Source organism: Phaethon aethereus (genome assembly GCF_964289735.1).
Source record: "Phaethon aethereus genome assembly, chromosome: 3".
Taxonomy (NCBI): Eukaryota; Metazoa; Chordata; class Aves; order Phaethontiformes; family Phaethontidae; genus Phaethon; species Phaethon aethereus.
The window spans coordinates 51,960,631-51,978,753 of NC_138576.1; the positions used below are offsets into that span (position 1 = coordinate 51,960,631).

The 18,123-nt window shown below is 38.1% G+C and overlaps 1 protein-coding gene across 1 annotated transcript in view; it reads left to right on the forward strand.

Moving 5' to 3' along the window:
• The window catches only part of AFG1L (AFG1 like ATPase), a gene marked incomplete at both ends in the record, with an annotated part of 67,668 nt that overhangs the window by 1,591 nt on the left and 47,954 nt on the right, over window positions 1-18,123 (forward strand). Inside the window, 2 exons of the mRNA XM_081998519.1 lie at window positions 7,061-7,284; window positions 17,880-17,931. Of these exons, the coding sequence (XP_081854645.1) occupies window positions 7,061-7,284; window positions 17,880-17,931 (276 nt within the window). The remainder of the gene's footprint in view (window positions 1-7,060; window positions 7,285-17,879; window positions 17,932-18,123) is intronic.

An 18,123-nucleotide genomic window follows, 5' to 3' on the forward strand; every position in this document is an offset into this window, starting at 1 on the left:
TAGCTGCAACCTGCCTTGTCCGATTTGAACTGCTCATTTCAGCAGGTGTATTTTTTTCATTTGTTTCTACATGATATTGGCCTAACATTTTCAATTTGTGCAGATAACTTAGCCTTTCCCCCTAGTGTGGTTGATCAGACTTTGCTTTTCTAAGCATTCTATTAAGAATTGGAAAGTAAGTAAGTTTTTCAGATGGCCTTCTCTCCCATTCTTCTCATTAAGCATTGTAAAATATTTTGAAAGGAGCAATTGTTTGGTATTCTTTTGGGACTATAAATATATTGTCGTGGTTTAGCCCCAGCCAGCAAATAAGCACCATGCAGCCGCTCGCTCACTCCCCCTTCCCCAGTGGAACGGGGGAGAGAATTGGAAAAAAAACCTTGTGAGTTGAGATAAAAACGGTTTAATAGGATACCGAGAGAAAGAAAGAACAATGATAACAACAATAATAATAATACCGACAAAGGAATGTACAAGAACGAGTGATGCCTAGTGCAGCAATGGCTCACCACCCAGTGATCAATAGCCTGTCCCTGAGCAGTAATTTCTGCCCCCCGGCCAACTCCAGTTTATGTACTGGGCATGATGTTGTATGGTGTGGAATATCCCTTTGGACAGCCTGGGTCAGCTGTCCTGGCTGTGTCCCCTCCCAGCTCCCCGTGCACCGCCAGCCTCCTTGCTGGCAGGCCGGCACAAGAAGCTGGACTGTCCTTGACTGCTCAAAACATCAGCACATGATCAACAGTTTCTCATCCCAAATCCAAAACATAGCCTCATGCTAGCTTCTGTGAAGAAAACTAGCTCTATCCTGGCTGAAACCAGGACATATATTTTCTGCTTTATAACCAACACAAGGTCTCTATCCTGAGAAGCTTACATCCCAAGTCTTTGTTCTTCTGCAGGTTTACACATGTGCTTAGCTTTAGTGCGTGTCTTTAATTCATCCAAATCCTTGTATACCATGGGGCAGTTTGCGACTGATTCTGCAGAACTTGCACATACATTTAATAAAAGATGGGATGAGAACATTGTTATCTACAGGTACTAGCATGCAAAAAACCTGTCTTTTCTGACCTTTTGCTACCTTCACTCTTGTTCTTCTGCAGGAAAATAACCTTTGGAGCTACAAGACTGTACCATTGCCCTTCCCTATCACTGCGGTATCATTTAAGAAAAAAAGATTTTGCAGCAGTTCTGTTACCAGTTTAGTTATGAGTTTAGTGATGTCTCTGATACCACCATCTGCATGTTGATAAAAGTGCCCCCCAACTCCAAAGTCCTCCTCTTCTGTCATGGCAGCTGTGTTTCATAGGCAATTTTAGAAGCTTTACATTAAGAGTTTGGAGGTTTGAAGGAGTTTTCCTTCATTGTGACCCAAATTAATATTCTGAACTTCAGCTTGGCTTGTTGAAAACAGGACAGTTCTTAAAAGTAGCTTTCTACTACCTTTTTTTTTTTTTCTCTCCACACACAAATTCCAGTGTTTGTGAAAAGCTCTCAAGGCAGAACTCTGTCTGCAGAGCAGTAATGAAACAGATGTGATTCCTGTACGGTGCCTTAACGCTGGTTTAGCAGAAGCTGTTCCGGCTTCTTGATTGTGACTGTTGGCAAAGGTGGCTACTGGGTGATTTTAGGGTCATTAACCTTGGTGCAGTTGTAACCTCTGTGAGTTTGATTTAGATACAGTTCTTAAATAACTGTTAGTTGAAAATATTTTTTATCTTTAAGACAAACAGTAATTGACCATTACAGCAAAGTGTCTTAGGAAGTGGTTAATTCTCCATCTCATATGTCTTCAAAATAAATTTTCTTCAAAATATGCTGTAATCAAACAATTTTTGAGCATAGTTCAGGGGTAATTAGATAAATTTAACTTCCCTTATACTTAGAAAGGTCAATGTTGTCTTCCAGCCCTAACCTCCATGAATGAAAGCTATTTCTGATCATTCCCATGACAGTGGTTTGAAGCATACATACAACACAAGGGTTAAAGGTGAATTTTTTTTTTCTTTCCATCATCAGTCCCCTGAAGTACTTGTTTCAACTTTGTTTCCAGAATTAATAATACACATTTCCACATATACTGTGAGTGACCCTCTAGTGAGGTGAATATTGTAATCTGAAGCATGACTTTTGCAATAAAAGGAGTTCAGTTCCATTTGTTTGATCTTTGCTTCTTTACCTGGATATTCTCTGTCATGGTATTTCTTTTTTTCTTTATATTTCATCCTAATAATGGTCTAAAATTCTAATTGTGTGTTTAAAAGATGTTTAGTTCGAAGGCAGTAAGAGATCTTGCAGACCAAATTTGAATTAATCTGTAGAAGTACAATACTTTTTCTCCTCCAGAAGTGAACAATCATCTTAAACTCACATGAAATCTTTTTGTGTTACTTGAAAACTCACAGATTAATAAATTCCAAGTTGTCTGTTTCTGCAGTCATGGAAAGATAGCAAAGGTGGAATTCATGTCAGGGAAGCCCAGGTTCTTTTCCTAGGCCCTGAAATATGAGGGAGACAAGGACCTGCTAGGATTTTTGTTACGGGAATTCTCTTCTGACAGATTTTAGACATCGCAATTCAAAACCTTACATAATGAAATCCAACTATTAGGGAAAAAATAAGGTTTACCAGGGTGAGTAGTGTTTACCTCAGTTACCATTCTGTGCCCTCAACCTCCTGGCTGCTGTCAAAATCAGTTTTTTGATATGCCACAACTTAGCTTCCATTTCCGATTGTCTTCTTACATAAATAACTCTTAGTGTCTGCCGCAGCTGTGACTGTTGCTTTCATAAGCCCTGTCATTGAAACTTGCATGCCTTTTTCCTGTGTCATCTCAGACATCAGTTCTAAGTAGCAGTAGGAAAACTTGACAACATACCGATTAGTTTTTCAATTTACTGTGCTTTTCCAGAGCAGAACGTCCCTGGAGTTAAGAACACTTTTTCTTTTTGTATTTTTATGTAGGCACTTGTCTTTGTGGTGGTAAATTAATGCCAATTTACTGAAGGTGTAAATTCACTTTAAAGGAAATTTTTATCATTTCAGATTGTTTTTTTCATTAGCCATTTATACATTAATAAGTTTTTTTTGGCTTTGTTGAGCTTTTCCCCTCAGATTTCTCCAAGGCAGAACTTTTTTGTGTGTATCACAGTAGGTCTTTGCTGCAGCTTGGTTTGTGATCCTTGGATAGGCAAGTAGAAAGGAAAATGCAAGCAGATAATTTTATGTCTTGAAGTAAAATGAGACTACACTTAAATATGTATGGTTTAAGAACAGGAATTTAATAAAAAATTACAACCTGGTGGCAACTCTTAAAGACGCGGTGAATGTCAGGTTAAATGTGGTGATATCCAACACTGTTCTGCACTCTGGAAAGATAGGTTATGGATAAACACATGTCTGTAGTTTTACAGTGTTTTGTGTAAAAATGAGTAATGAATTGGTGCTGGGCTTTTCTATAGTCTTACCTAGAACACTACATAGAGATAGAAGATACTTTTTGTGTGTGTGACACTTAAAGATTTCAGAAGTGAGCTAATAAAAATCATGTAACAGTTTATGTAATACAAAGATTAGATAATGAAACAAGAAGACATAAATGAAAACCCATCTTTTGCAATATGGAGGAGAAGGCTGTAGAACTACAATTAATGCACTGAGTCATAGGTGATTCCTATTCTAACGGTAGTTTCCTTGATGTAAAATTATGGAAGGGAATTGCCTAGTATTCTTCTGCTATGTATTAAAATTTCTAAAGTTTCCTCTTCACTAGCAGTTTGGGTATAGATTACTACAGAAGCATTGTTGTGTGAATGATTTTGCAATCTGTCCCACAAAATGCAGTTTAGAATGGAAGACCCACATTTTTTTCTGTCACTTAGGATAGTTTATCACTTGAATAGCTGTCTTCTGTTGACTTACCTCTAAAGACCCTAAGACTTTTAAAGAGCATATGCTTTTATTTTGCAGCTACAAGATTGAGTTTATTACTTACCAGTTACTGGATTTCTCCCAGTAGTGTATTATAGTGTGCCCCCATCATATTTAAATCCCAACATTCAATAATATTTTAGAAGAACAGCGAGTAATTTGTCCCATGACACCCTCTGTTATCACTTGTGCATACTCTCCATCTCTGTCATCTGTTAATGACGAAGTATTTTCTTCCACTCCTGGGATGGTTAGCTGTAAGTACATGTAGTCTGAGACAAAACCCACGCTTCTGAGCTGTCCTACTGGTGTGCTTTGTGCATGGCCAGGAAGGTCATGAGCCACAAACCCTTTCTTATCCCTAAATCAGCTGCTTTTTTTTTTTTTCTCCAATCTTGTGGTAAGCAGTGGGAACTGGTGGGTTTATAGGTTAGTATAATGGGGCACTGGCTGTCCCTCACATTGGAGCTCTCAGAGCCATTAAGCGCTACACGTTGCTAAGGCATGGATAGTTTAGAGGTAGAGATCACAGAAATGAGGTTGTCTTTATGTGGCAGTGGAATGGTTGAAAAGAAGAGGAAAAAAACTTTGAGATCATCTATGCCTCTTCCTCTTTCCTTTGGAGTCCAGTCAGGTATTGGTGACCTGTTCCTGACAGGTTTTTGTCAAACTGATTTTTAAAATTCTCTCCCCATCAATGAAAGTTTTACAACTTCTAGACTATTAATTGATTTCACTGCCTTAATTACAGTTCTTAAGATAACTGAATAAATACAGTTTATTTTCCTTTTCTTGGTACCCTGTGTGTATCTGGAGATAGCTAGGTGCTTTTCTTCAGTCTTCTCTAAAGGTTTTACTCAAATTTTTGCAATAACAGACTTTGAACTCAACTCTCTTTATGTGATTTCTTTAGCTAGGGATAAGCTAATTACTTTTAATTCACAGCAGTAACTCAATTCCTTTAGGGCAGGAGAATTTGGTGTTATTATTGGCTGCAGATGTCAACAGTGGCTGTCTTGCTTTGGAGAAACTAAGGTGTTACTTGCAATAAACAAACATAATTCAATTTAATTGTTCAGTTTTATCCTTCTCTTTTATAATTTATTCATTTCATGTTTCTTACAACAATTTAAAACTCTTCTTATGCCTCTTATAACTTCTCTGTGGGTTGTGACCCATGGTTTAATAAATAGTCTTTTAAATCATCTTCTACTCTCCCATTTAGTCATTACCTCTCATGAAATATGATGTGAAAATTGAAAAGGGCAGACTATACCAGTAGTATTGAATAGAACAGTTTGGTTTTTTTCATGTGTGCTTATATTGCCTTTCATATATATACATCAGAGTACTTGTGACTTTTTATTTTACTTTTTGCTCTGATAGTGTTATGATGGTGTCTTACTGTCAGTTTATGATCCAGTGTAGCCCCTGGATCCTTTTCTGTGGAGCTGCTTTTTAGCTAGTCATTCTCCACCGCTAAAGTTATTTATTTCCCCTAAGAACTATACTTTGTCCCTGTTGAATTGCATCCTATTTGTATCAGATTCTTTGTCCAGTTTGTCAGAATTGCCTCATCTTCCAGGGTGTTTGCAGACCCCTCCTGACTTGCCGATGTCTGTATTCCCAGTCCATGTACTTCATTTTGCTATATACAGGTCATGAATGGAAATTCCAGAATGCACCAAGCTGAGATTCTGAGCCCTCTCTGAAACTCTGCTGCAAATATGCACCTAGTTAACTGTAGTTATTGTTCATTACTGTAGTTATTGTTCATTACATGTAGTTTTTCTAACTGTTTTTGTACCTGCTCAAAAGTAATTTAATTTGCAACTCACTTTCCTACTTTATATTATATGACCCAATGACAAAAGCATTACTGCAATTATGATGTCTTTTGTCTACCCACTAACCATGTTACCTGATCAGGGAGGAAAACTTTTTTGTCTTGTGCTGTTCCTGAGGAGCTGGCGTTGCTTTTTATTTGTTATGTTGTTACCTTGTTAAGTGCTTTATTTTAAAAAAAAAAAAAAAATCTGCTTGTACTTGTTATGGTATTTTTGAGTGTTTTACAGTTGTTTTGAGTGCTGTGTGAATTTCTGGATTTGCCTTTCTTTCCTTTCTGGATTAAAAAGTTGTTTCATTTTCCTAGTATTTTGGAACCTTACCTGCCTCTAGTGAGGCCTCAAGCTGCTAGAGGCCATTGTGTTGCTTAGGAAACTTGCCTAAAGCATTTAGGGGTGAATTTCCTTAGATCTCAGAATGTTCAAAATATCTAACTATGTAGTCTGAGATACACACTTTTCCTACTCCAATCTATTTCTTTTATCATTGCTACAAATTGTTTTACTCATGATTACACTTAACATTTTAAATGACAGTGGAGGTAAAGAAGATATTAAACACCTTTTCAGTATGTTCCATTGTTAAGTTTCTGATCTTACTGACTTAGCAAGCCTTCTTTGTAATCCTGTGTATTCTTTCCTTTCCTAGTTATACCTCATTTTATGTCTAGCAATTCTGTCTTTTTTCTTTTTTTTTTAAAAACAAAATTTCTGCTTAGGGATGGCCCTATCTCTTCTAGGCAGAAGATAAATGCCAGCAGAGCAGGCTGTGGCATTGCAGGGCTTCACAGCTATTTCCTTGCTTAGTGTGGTCTTTGAGTCTTTCAGCTTGCTTACAGAACTCCTATTATGGTCTCCTGTTTGCTGGCTTTTAAATTCTTTCTGTCTTGTTTAGCCCACCTCTCTCTAAAGGATTAATCTACTCAAAGAAATGCAGTTTGGAATTTTTGAGTGGTTTTGCCCCTGTTGGCGGCGGGGGGGGGGGGAAGTCAAAACTTCCCTTGCAACAGCTTACCCAAATCTTACTGCTCTCCAGTTGGGCTTTTTAGTGTCTGTGCTTGTGAATAATAAAAATAAATGTTAAAAGATAGTACTAGAGGTGTTTACTACTAAAGTTAGAAGTTGATTAAATGAAAAATGAAGGGGTAACATACTCTAGTGGTTGTATAGGCAAGTAATGTATATACGTCTCCATCTAAACTGTTAAGAATGTGTGTTGTTTATGAATATAGGAGGGTGCTTTTCAAAACTTCTCTATTAATAATCTGCTTTTCATTTTACAGCATACACAGCTCAGGCAGATGAGAAGACAGTCACTGGTACTCCTACAGATGCTAATGCCAGAGCCTTACTGGTTTGCAGTGGACCTTTAGAACATTATGACTTTCTGATTAAGCAAGAAGAGCTGAGGAATGATGAGCAACAAAGAAAAGTTGTGCAGCACTTGCAGAAGTTGCATGAGAGCCTTAAAGGCTACAGCATCAGTTCAAAAAATCTTATCTCAAAGGTGAGGCTTATAATGATAAAAATATTTTTTTGCTTTATTTTTGCTCATAGGAATGTGCTTAAAATACATAAATCTCTGTCACTAACATGAGTCTTATTTTTGCAGCTGGGTCTTTACAGATAGATCATTGTTTATGTTTGGATCTCTGTTAATTCTTTTTTGGTTTGTAAAATTCCAGTGGCACTCTACAAGTAACCAAATTAAATATTATGGAAATAATTCTATAAGAAAATTTGATATGATTTTGGTTATGTCCATCATCTGCTTTTCCAAAAATGTCAGTTGGCTATAGGAGAGAGGGGCCTAGACCAGGTTTTAATTCTCAAGCACTGGTATAACACGTGTATTCTAAACAACAGAGCTCAAGGGGTTATGGTCAGCGGTGCAGAATCCAGTGGGAAGCCTGTAGCTAGTGGTGTTCCCCAGGGATCAGTACTGCGTCTGGTTTTGTTCAACATCTTCATCAGTGACCTAGATGAAGGGTTGGAACGTACCCTCAGCAAGTTTGTTGATGATACGAAACTGGGAGGAGTGGCTGATACACCAGGAGGCTGTGCTGCCATTCAACAGAATCTGGAGAGTTGGGTGGAGGGGAACCTTGTGAAATTTAACAAGGACAAGTGTAGAGTTCTGCACCTGGGGAGGAAGAACCCCATGCACCAGTACAGGTTAGGGGTTGACCTGCTGGAAAGCAGCTCTGTGGAGAAGGACCTTGGAGTCCTGGTAGGCAATAAGTTCTCCATGGGACAGCCATGTGCCCTGGTGGCCAAGAGGGCCAATGGTATCCTGGGGTGCATTAAGAAGAGTGTGACCAGCAGGTCGAGAGAGGTTATACTCCCTCTCTACTCTGTGCTGGTGAGGCCTCATCTGGAGTACTGTGTCCAGTTCTGGGCTCCCCAGTTCAAGAGAGACAGGGAACTTTTGGAGAGAGTCCAATTGAGAGCTACAAGGATGATTAAGGGCCTGGAACATGTCTCGTGTGAGGAAAGTCTGAGAGACCTGGGGCTGTTTAGTCTGAAGAAGAGAAGGCTGAGGGGGGACCTTAGAAATGTCTATAAATATCTGAAGGATGGCTGTCTGGAGGATGGAGCCAGTCTCTTTTCAGTAGTGCCCAGTGATAGGACAAGGGGCAATGGGCATAAACTGCAGCACAGGAAGTTCCACCTCAACATGAGGAAAAACTTCTTTACTGTGAGGGTGACGGAGCACTGGAACAGGCTGCCCAGAGAGGTTGTGGAGTCTCCTTCTCTGGAGACCTTCAAAACCCAACTGGATGCCTTCCTGTGCAACCTGTCCTAGGTGATCCTGCCTTGGCAGGGGGGTTGGACCAGATAATCTTCAGAGTTCCCTTCCAACCCCTACCATTCTGTGATTCTGTATTTGGGTTATACTGAACGCTGATGTTTTGTGTTCTAACAGATCTTCCATGAATATAAGTGAAATTAGCTGGCAGAGTCTAAATCATTTAGCTTTGCAAAACATTGTAACATAGATTAGACATGAAATTTTATAAAAATGTCCATTCTTTTTGGTGTTGTTAGTCTCCAGGTGAGGTAAGGTCTGCACCCCAGTTGTGTTTTTGGGAGCATCACAGCTCCTTTTCAAAGTATTAATAAAAATTCAGACATATGCCTGTTGCACAGTGCCTCAGCGACCATAGTGCCTTTAGCATTAGTAAAGCTAATAGCCTGCTGTTGCAGCTCTGTAACTTTTCCCTGAAGCTGTTGACTTAGTGTTTTCCAGACCCTCTGTGGCAGTATCTTTGATGTTTCCTTCTCATGCTGTTGTTCTCAGATTGTGCTCTTGTGGCCTTGCACCTGCGAATCTTGGTAGTGTTGTTATGGCAGGTTCTCGTGGGAAGCAACTAGAACTGGTCTGAGAATCCCCCCCATAGCTTTCCTTGCCTCTTGTGTAGATTTGAGTTTATATCCCAGAAAACCAACTATAGTGACCAGCAAAGTAGATAAGACATTTAATTACTTGGTAAATATTAGGCAATTATAGAAGTGCACAGAAGCTGAATGACCAGTGAATATGCTTCATTTGCACCTGATTAACATAATCCAGTCAACACAAATAGTCATAAACTTGGTGAGGGGAAACAAGAATAGGGTGTTTGACTGAGTGTGATGATAAAAGCATAGTGCTGGGGAAAAAAGCGTGGCAAAATATTCATTGCTGCCATTATCTTCACTTTCCCTGCCTGCACTGGAGAGACACCTCCCTATCCCTAAGAGGAGGTTGTCTGGAAGCTGTCAGTGCTCTTCCCAATCAGCCACTCAGTGTTTTCCTTTTTCTTTCTCTTGCTTATACCGCTTTTGTTTTTATTTTTTGTCAGAAGTAAATTTCACATTTAAAGTCAATGTATGCCATCAGCTGCAGACCTTGCTAATAAATCTCCATGTCAGCCTTTCTCAGCATCCTTTATGCAACACACCACATCTAATGGGCATAAATTTAAATATCTAACTCTATTGAACTTGTTATCTAACCATATACTTCCTATTACAACCCCAAAGTCTCCTGTTACCTGGCATAAATACTGTATTTTTACATGGCAAGCCTAAATGATGTAGCATGAGATCAAGGGAACCAAAGCCTAACAGGGCTCAAGCTGCCTTTAAATGACATGCTGTCCTCTCCCATTTAGGCACCAAATGCAAGTTACAACTCTGAGGCTCTTCTGATGTGTATTAGCTTCAAGGCATCAAAAAAGTAGAGAAGAGAATGTTGGTATGAGAACAGGTATTATACCTGTATATATGTCCGTTTCAAATAGGCAAGTAAAGCAAGGTGCAAAGCATTGGGACACATGCTTGCCTATCAGACTGCCTCCAACATCCCCCGAATGCTTTAAACTCATATATGTAACTGGAGATCATGTATTTGCTAATTGTATGCTTGGCTGTGTCCCGGTTTCAGCTGGGATCGAGTTAATTTTCTTCACAGAAGCTAATATGAGGCTGTGTTTTGGATTTGGGATGAAAAGAATGTCGATAATGTACTGATGTTTTCAGTTGTTGCTAAGCAGTCAAGGACTATCCAGCTTCTCATGCTGGCCTGCCAGCATGAGAAGGGATGGGGGATGCACGGGAAGTTGGGAGGAACACAGCCAGGACAGCTGACCCAGACTGCCCAAAGGGATATTCCATACCATATAATGTCATGCTCAGTATATAAAGTTGGGGGAAGAAGCAGGAAGGAGGGGATATTCGGAGTGATGGCATTTGTCTTCCCAAGTAACCGTTACGCGTGATGCAGCCCTGCCTCCCTGGAGATGGCTGAACACCTGCCTGCCCATGGGGAGTGGTGAATGGATTCCTTGCTTTGCTTTGCACACATGTGTTTGCTTTACCTATTAAACTGTCTTGATCCCAACGTATGAGTTTTCTCACTTTTACTCCTCTGATTCTCTCCCCTATCCCACCACGGGGGGAGTGAGTGAGCAGCTGTGTGGTGCTTAGTTGCCGGCTGGGGTTGTACCACAACAGACTGGAAATGCCATAAATGTCTTCCTGCCTCCTGATGAAAAGCAGCAGATTAAACACCTAGGAAGGAGCTCTTTTTATTGAGATACAGTGAAAAGAAACCTGAATGTGAAATAATGCCATGGAGCAGAGGCCAGGCACTCTGTAAGGAAAAGCTCAAGAGTAGTGAAGTACAGGAAGCAAAGTGCTAAGGCAAGACTGCTCCTAGAGGGCAATGAGTGTGTCTTTGGAAGTTCTGCTCTGGAAGCAGTTGACCTGATCATCCTTATGGGTCCCTCCCAACTTGACATATTCTATGACCCGGCATTAAATAGGGGGTTTGGCCGCATGATCCCCTGAAGTCCCTGCCAACTTAAATCATTCAGTGATTCTAACTCTGATGTGGGAATTGGAGCCAAAGAATGGCTTGGGGTATTTTTTGCCTGCTCTGGCTGGTGCGTCAGCTCATCACATTACTTACCATTTTACTTTTGGGATTTCTTTAATTAAAATTATTAAAAACATAAAACAAATGTAAAAATGATAGATATAGTCTGAAAACTGTATGTTTATGGTGTTCGAAAACACTTATTTATACTGCATGTGGGTGTGTGCTTGTGGATCCATGTTGTCTTGATGCCTTTGTAGGCTAAGTCTTGAGTCTAAACGAGCCTCCTGATTCAGTTTGGGCAAGTACCAAATAAAAAGTTGAAATTTCCTCTTTCAAAATGATTATTGCTTATCTTTGTTATCCAAAGCAATATGGCAGTGTGCCTGAAGGAGAACTGGTTTTGCAGAACTGTAAGGAGATCAAGCTGGATTCAGCTTGCCAAACTACTTCTGTAAATGTAATCTAGCAGGCCAGAATTTTGTGTCTTGAGGATGCTCGATGTGAAAAGTTTGTGGTGGGTTTTTTTTTTTTTCCCCCCATCTGTCTGGGCATCTTTTTAAGCTTTGGTGTTGGACTCATAATCTTTTAAATTGCCTATCTCAAAATTGTCTTTAGACATGGTGCCTGGACTGTAAAAGAGGAAGTAACTCAAAAGGAAGCCAGTTATCTGGCTTGCTCTTACATTATCTTTTGGACATACTTCCAGACTTGTATTAATTTTCATTCTTTAGAAAAAATGTTATGATGAAGGTGTTGGTCTGTCAAACCTGAGGATCAGTAAGCTAGAGCATTCTGGTAAACTGTTTTGGACATTTGGATATTCTGTTCTAACAGTGCTGCCTTTGAGAATAGTTTTGAGGGCTGACTTGTGTTAACTAGAGTGCCCTGAATCATTATCGTTGTTAGAGCATGTGTCTTGTAATGGCTTTGTAGATCAAGCATTATGTGGGTTTGTTATTCACTGTTTCTTTGATTGGGGAGCATGAATAGGGAAGAAAGTCTTTATTGCAGAGAACAAATACTAATCTTACTCTATTTAGGAAATTGTGATGCTACTTTGTCCCTGTATAACAGTGCTAATCGCAGTATTGCGATAAATCGCAGTGCCTGACTGACACTTTCTTAAAAGCAAGAAGTCAAATGCCATTTTTTAGGTTGAGAATAGTTTTTGGTTTTCACTAGTTCCTTTAAAGCACTCCTTTCTTTCATTTAACATTGCTTCAATGCCATGCTTTAATTTTAAACTAGCTTTTAAAAATTGTTGCGTGGTTTGCTGGTACCTGTGAACTAATGCCACAGTCAGTGAGAAGCAGCCATAGAACTACTTGCTTTTTGGGATAAGTGGTGTTGCAGTTTGAGGTTTTTCTTCTAGAGCTTGATACCTCTGTGGAAATCTTACAAAGCTTGATAATTAGGTTGAGCACTATGGTGCTGTGCCATGCATCAAAACCCCATGAAGGAGGAGAACAGTGAGTTTTGTGTAAATCTGTTAAAGCCTGCTAGCTTGTGTAATTAAATCAAATTATGATTAATTCCCCCAGCTGCTCCTCATAAGATTTGTTCTCCAGACCCCCCACCAGCTTCGTTGCCCTTCTCTGTACACGCTCCAGAAACTCAATGTCGTCCTTGTAGCGAGGGGTCCAAAACTGCACACAGTATTCGAGGTGCGGCCTCGAATGACATATGCTTGTCATATGTCTATATCTGTCAAGGAGTTTTTTAAGTAGGCAAAATACACATTTTTCTATGATGGACTTTCAGGGTAGGAATGCTGTTGCAGACTTGGTTCAGTTTTGAAGAGTAGAACAAAGGCTTTTCATGCCAAGCAGAGGTGGTGAGTACTGCTCTCTGGAATCGGCCTAGGTTTAATAGGATTTGTGTAGGCTTATGAGTAGAAGTAGTTCACAGAACTAGTAGAAGGCATCTCCAGGAAGTACTAATGATACAGGGCACAGGTAAATCCTGTGTTTGTGAATAGCTCCTTGGCACTCTTCTGGTACTTTGTAACTTTGAGTATGCTATAAAGTAAAAGATAAACCTTATACCATAGGTGTTAACAGTTGTTTTTATGATGAAACGATTTGCATTGGTTTTGCTTAACACTTTGTACTTAATGGGTTTTAATAGATGTAAATGAAACAAATTGATGTCTTTTAAATTACTTAAGGGCTTTTTGGAAATAAGTCAAACACTTTAATCAGTTACACATAGCAGTTTGTAGGTTGACTTTTTGCTTTTTCATGTTTCTAGCAACTTGACTAACTTCCTTTTAGTACAAAATATCCTGTGTTGAAAAGAAGCTACTGGCAGCTTTTTAGAAATAAAAAATAGTGGTGCACAGCATTTCAAACATGCTTATTTTTCCTGGCTCTGTCGTTCAATAGAATTTTGTTGAGAGGTTGCAGTGGAGGGGGCGGGGAGAGAGGGAGAGATATAGATAGAGAAGCCTCTCTCTGTCAGCTGCTTCTGTAGTCTGAGATTCCTTATTTTATTGCCTGATTTCTTCTGTGGTGCAATTGCAGAAGCCTTTTCTAAAATAACAGTTAATCCAGAAATAGAAACTTTTTGCACTTCCTAACCATTAGAAGAATGGTCTGCTTTGTTTTTAGATTTGTTCTTCATTTGTCAGTTTTTATCTAAATAGTTTTATTCACTAAAAATATGATAAAAGTAGGATTAAGGAACAAGTATTTGTATCAGATACAATAGAAGCATTTCAGTGTTTATCCGAGAGACTTGCATCACTCCACATTCTGAAATCAGTAGTTGGGGGACACGACACCAGCAATTTCCTTTATGGTAATAAAATGATGTATTTTTTTTTTTTTATGATGCAGGTTTTTTGGTGCGTCAGCTTAGAATGAATTTGAGGAGGAAAAACAGTTAGTCTTGCTGCAAGCCAAGTAGGCTTCTGTTTTTCGAAATTATTACTCAAATTTGAACAATGTCTTTGATCTTCAACTTGGTGAAAGCATGGCCTTGTATGTTGAGATATTTTGAGATGCTCTGAATTGAAGTTCAAGGCTGTAAGAGTTTGCATAGATGTTTCAGATCTCTAGCTTTTCAAAATAATACCAATTGGGACAGAGTAAGAGTTGTTGAGTTGCTGTACTAATGACTTGAAATAAGCTCAATTATAAGTGAGGTCATGTTTTGAAAAGGGGTATGAACAATAGTAAACACCATTCAAGAGCTTGAAAATGTCTTCAGCTACAACAGCAACCAAAAAGGAGGTCTGAAAGAGTGGGAGAAAGAGACAATTTTTGTTAGTGTTTGTAAGAAAATTTGCTGTTTGGAGACTTTGCTATTGAATTTTGCATATTTTAATTAACCACCTTAGTACTGACATGTATTTTCACTTAAAAATTTCTCAAATCAGTGTGTAGATATTCCCAGGAAATGAGTCACTTGCTTCTGGTGTCTGAGGCAGGGAGTATGGGAGAAGGTGGGAAGACATTGCACATAATTAAAGATATTTAAGAAAGAATAGGAAGTTGTCAGAACGAAGGAGATGTTTTGACCAATATAATTCCTTAGATGAGGTAGGATATTGATTGATTAAGGTGAAGTTTAAACAAACAAAAAAAATCTGATGTGATAGAATCAAAGCAAAGCATGCCATTTTGAAACAGAAATGTGTAAAACATTTTGATATTAGAGGAGAGAATTCTGTAAATCTGGGGACACTAATGTGTGTGTCTTCTCGTGGAATTGTAAATATTTTAGCATATGAATGATTTTCAAAGAAAAGTCTGTAAGTCAACTGATCTATAAAAGGAAAAAAGGTTTCTGCTGTAGCGTGTCCTGATGGTAATGAGACTTGGTGAAGCACTTAAGTTATGCTTTCTGAAATTATTGCAAAGAATGTTATGGGAATTAAAAACCTCGGACGACTCAAGGGTTTTGACACATTTGTGGTGATGCCCTCATTTGAAAGGATGGAATGAGGATTCAAAATATATGTTTAAAGATTCCTAAATTCTCTCCTTCAAAGTCAAATTTTGTGCACCCCTTAGTATCTTTGGTTTTGTACATTTTAAATATTAGCTTTAACATCCTTAGGTCTTGTAGTTGTTGCAAAAGCAAATTTGTTGTCAATCAATTGAACATGATTATACTGACACCCCAAATATACCGCAGGATAATATGAAAGTGAGGGGTAAGGATTCATTCATTTAGTTTGTCTTCCTACATCTCCCACTCTTCTTCCTTCTGTCCCTGAAACAAACAAGACCACCCTTACTTTAGGGTAGCTGGAGGATCTTCTGCATTAGATCTCCTCCCTCCTTGTTCTTTTGGAGTGTGTGTTTTAGTAGAACCAAGATCAGTCTTCTGCTTTCTTCGCCCCCACACACTGCTGTCTTTCCTGACTGCTTGCTGTGCTATAAGTTGAGCCAACAGCATTGATTGGATTTTATCAGAAAACCTAGTGGAAGTTGCTCTTTTGCTTACACAACTTCAAGGCTTCAGAAGATGCATTAGAATACCTTAAATAATTTAAAAAAAAATCAATTTTATGATCATGCAGAATAGCTTGAAACCTGTAGGCTGTTTGAGTTTCAGTATTAAAAGTCTACTGATTGAGTTTAATTTTTTTAATAAAACGTATATTAAAGAAAATATTCTTAGTGTTATACAATACCTGAGAGATTGAGGAAGTGAGTATCCTAAAGGTGACAATAGTGTCACTTCTGGCAGAAGTGTACAAAAGACAATTTTGCTTGGAAGTAAAATATCTCCTACAAATTTCTTCAGTTGCTCGAAGAGGATAAGAGTTTTTTTGGCACTTGATTTACTCTTAGAGATGATCAGCTTCAGCAAATGTGTTCGGATCTGCCACAATATCCATTCTTCCCCCCCCACATCGCCCCCCCAAGCAGTTAGATATCACTAAAAAATTGCTATCTTCGCAATCTTCACAAAAAACTAATTCAATTTTTTAAATTAACCAAGTTGATTTAGACTTTAAACCAAGCCATTATATTGTTTCCTTTAGCCAAAAAAACTTTTTCTGCAATATGTTTTCTAGAAATGGTAAGTATTGGAGTGATAATAAAATATGCCTAAAAAGATGAACTTCAAGATGGTTACATGTAATTATATACTCTTTACAGTGAAAAAAAGGTAGGCATTACTACTTGTTCTGGTTATATAACCTTTACAAAAACAGGGAAAGCAGTATTCTAAACACTGATTTGTTTTTCTAGCTTTGTGTCATTCCTTCTGAAACTGCAAATCACATTAATACAGCCTTTTAATGTAATAAATTTAACGTGTTAGTCTCTTGTCTTGTTAAAATCACTGTTGTTAATCTCAAATTAAAAAAAGAAATTCCTGTGAATGTCTCTCTCATTTGGATGTTTTTCCGTTTCTCCTTTCTTTGCTGTGTAACTTTGAGCATCAGTAGTTTTAATGAGTTCAAGCTCTTAAAAAGTACACACTGAAAAATGTTCATCAATTAAATTGTCTTGCAGTGCTTTGAAAGCTCTATCAAATAGTTGCAGCCTTATCTATTAATGGAATGGTTTCAGAACATCTGAAACCCTGTTCATCCACAGATTGATGATAGAAATTTTTGATTATCCTATTAATATAGCTCTAAATTAAATCTATAATTGGGTCTTATATAAGAGCTGTGCTTGCATATTTTCTGAATAAACTGGTACTATAGACCTGAGGCATTATCTGTCTACCTTTTGGTCATATATTTTCTTTCATATTTAATTAGTGTTTTGCTACTGACTCCCCCGTTTCTTTAATATGGCACTGTATTTTGAAAAGTGCTTTAGATTCAAGTTGTTTAGCAATTACCTAGCTCCAAATGAGACCACAGGGTTGCAATTTTAATTTTCCTCTGTTTTGGCTCAGCTCATAGGATTCTGAAAGTAGAGCACTTTAAAATAACCACATACTCTTCTGCAGTCTTTTTGTGGATGTCAGTTTAGTTTTATTGATTTGATGAGAATTTTGTTAGGATTTACAGTGTTGTAGAAACTGTTTCTTTTTAAAATTACGCTTCATTTAAAATTATACTTGGAAGTGGCTCTGCACAATACTAGGAGGGGGCGAGGAACGGTTTCAAATAGAAAGTCTTGCTGTTATTACAAGTTTTTCCATAAAAATATATATTTGAGTAAAATAGAATAAACTACCCAGTATCGTAACACATGTCCTGAGTAATATTAAGAGATTAAAAATTTTTAAGGGGACCTACAATGCTTACTGGCTTTGCAGTACTGATTTTCTAAATCCTAATGGTTTATATCTTGAGCAGAGATGCTTTAATAGGTATATTGTGCATATATCTATGGATACTACAATACTGCTTAATTTTATGTCCTTTTACCTAGGACTGTTTGTTTACATGGCTTAATGAGGAAAAGGATTTGTTTTGAAGATGATGGAATGGGAAGCATTTAATCATTTTATATGTGTTCGGTAAAATGGCTTGTGTGCTAGGACTGGGGATGAGGATATTTTCACAATGATCTTAAAAAACAACGAACCAAAACCAAACCAAACCCTGCATGTGTGTTTGGTCTCTTTTATAGAATTTGCACAAATACAACTTTAAAATTGCTTACCAGTTCTGAGCTAATGATTTATTCAAGTTTACACTTGCTCGCTAGTGCTACTTTGGTGGCTAAGTATAGCTAGTTTCTTCCTTTACCAACAGTAATGTGCTTGCCTTTATTTTACCCCATATTTGTATTTATTCTTTTTCTCTTCATTTGCAGCTCTTTGCAAAAAACAAACCCCCCAAAGGTCTTTATGTCTATGGGGATGTTGGTAAGTTTCAGTTGCATCAGTTCCCATGGAATTTTCTCTAAATGCATGTTTATTCAAATTTTGAAGTGTCTAAAAGCTTTATGTTCATGTAGCATTATCGCTTTAATGAATTTTCCAGGATGAGTTTTCTTCCACGTTATGATGTTATTTAATATAATTACACTCTGAGTTGTGGAATCTGTTGGATTGGAC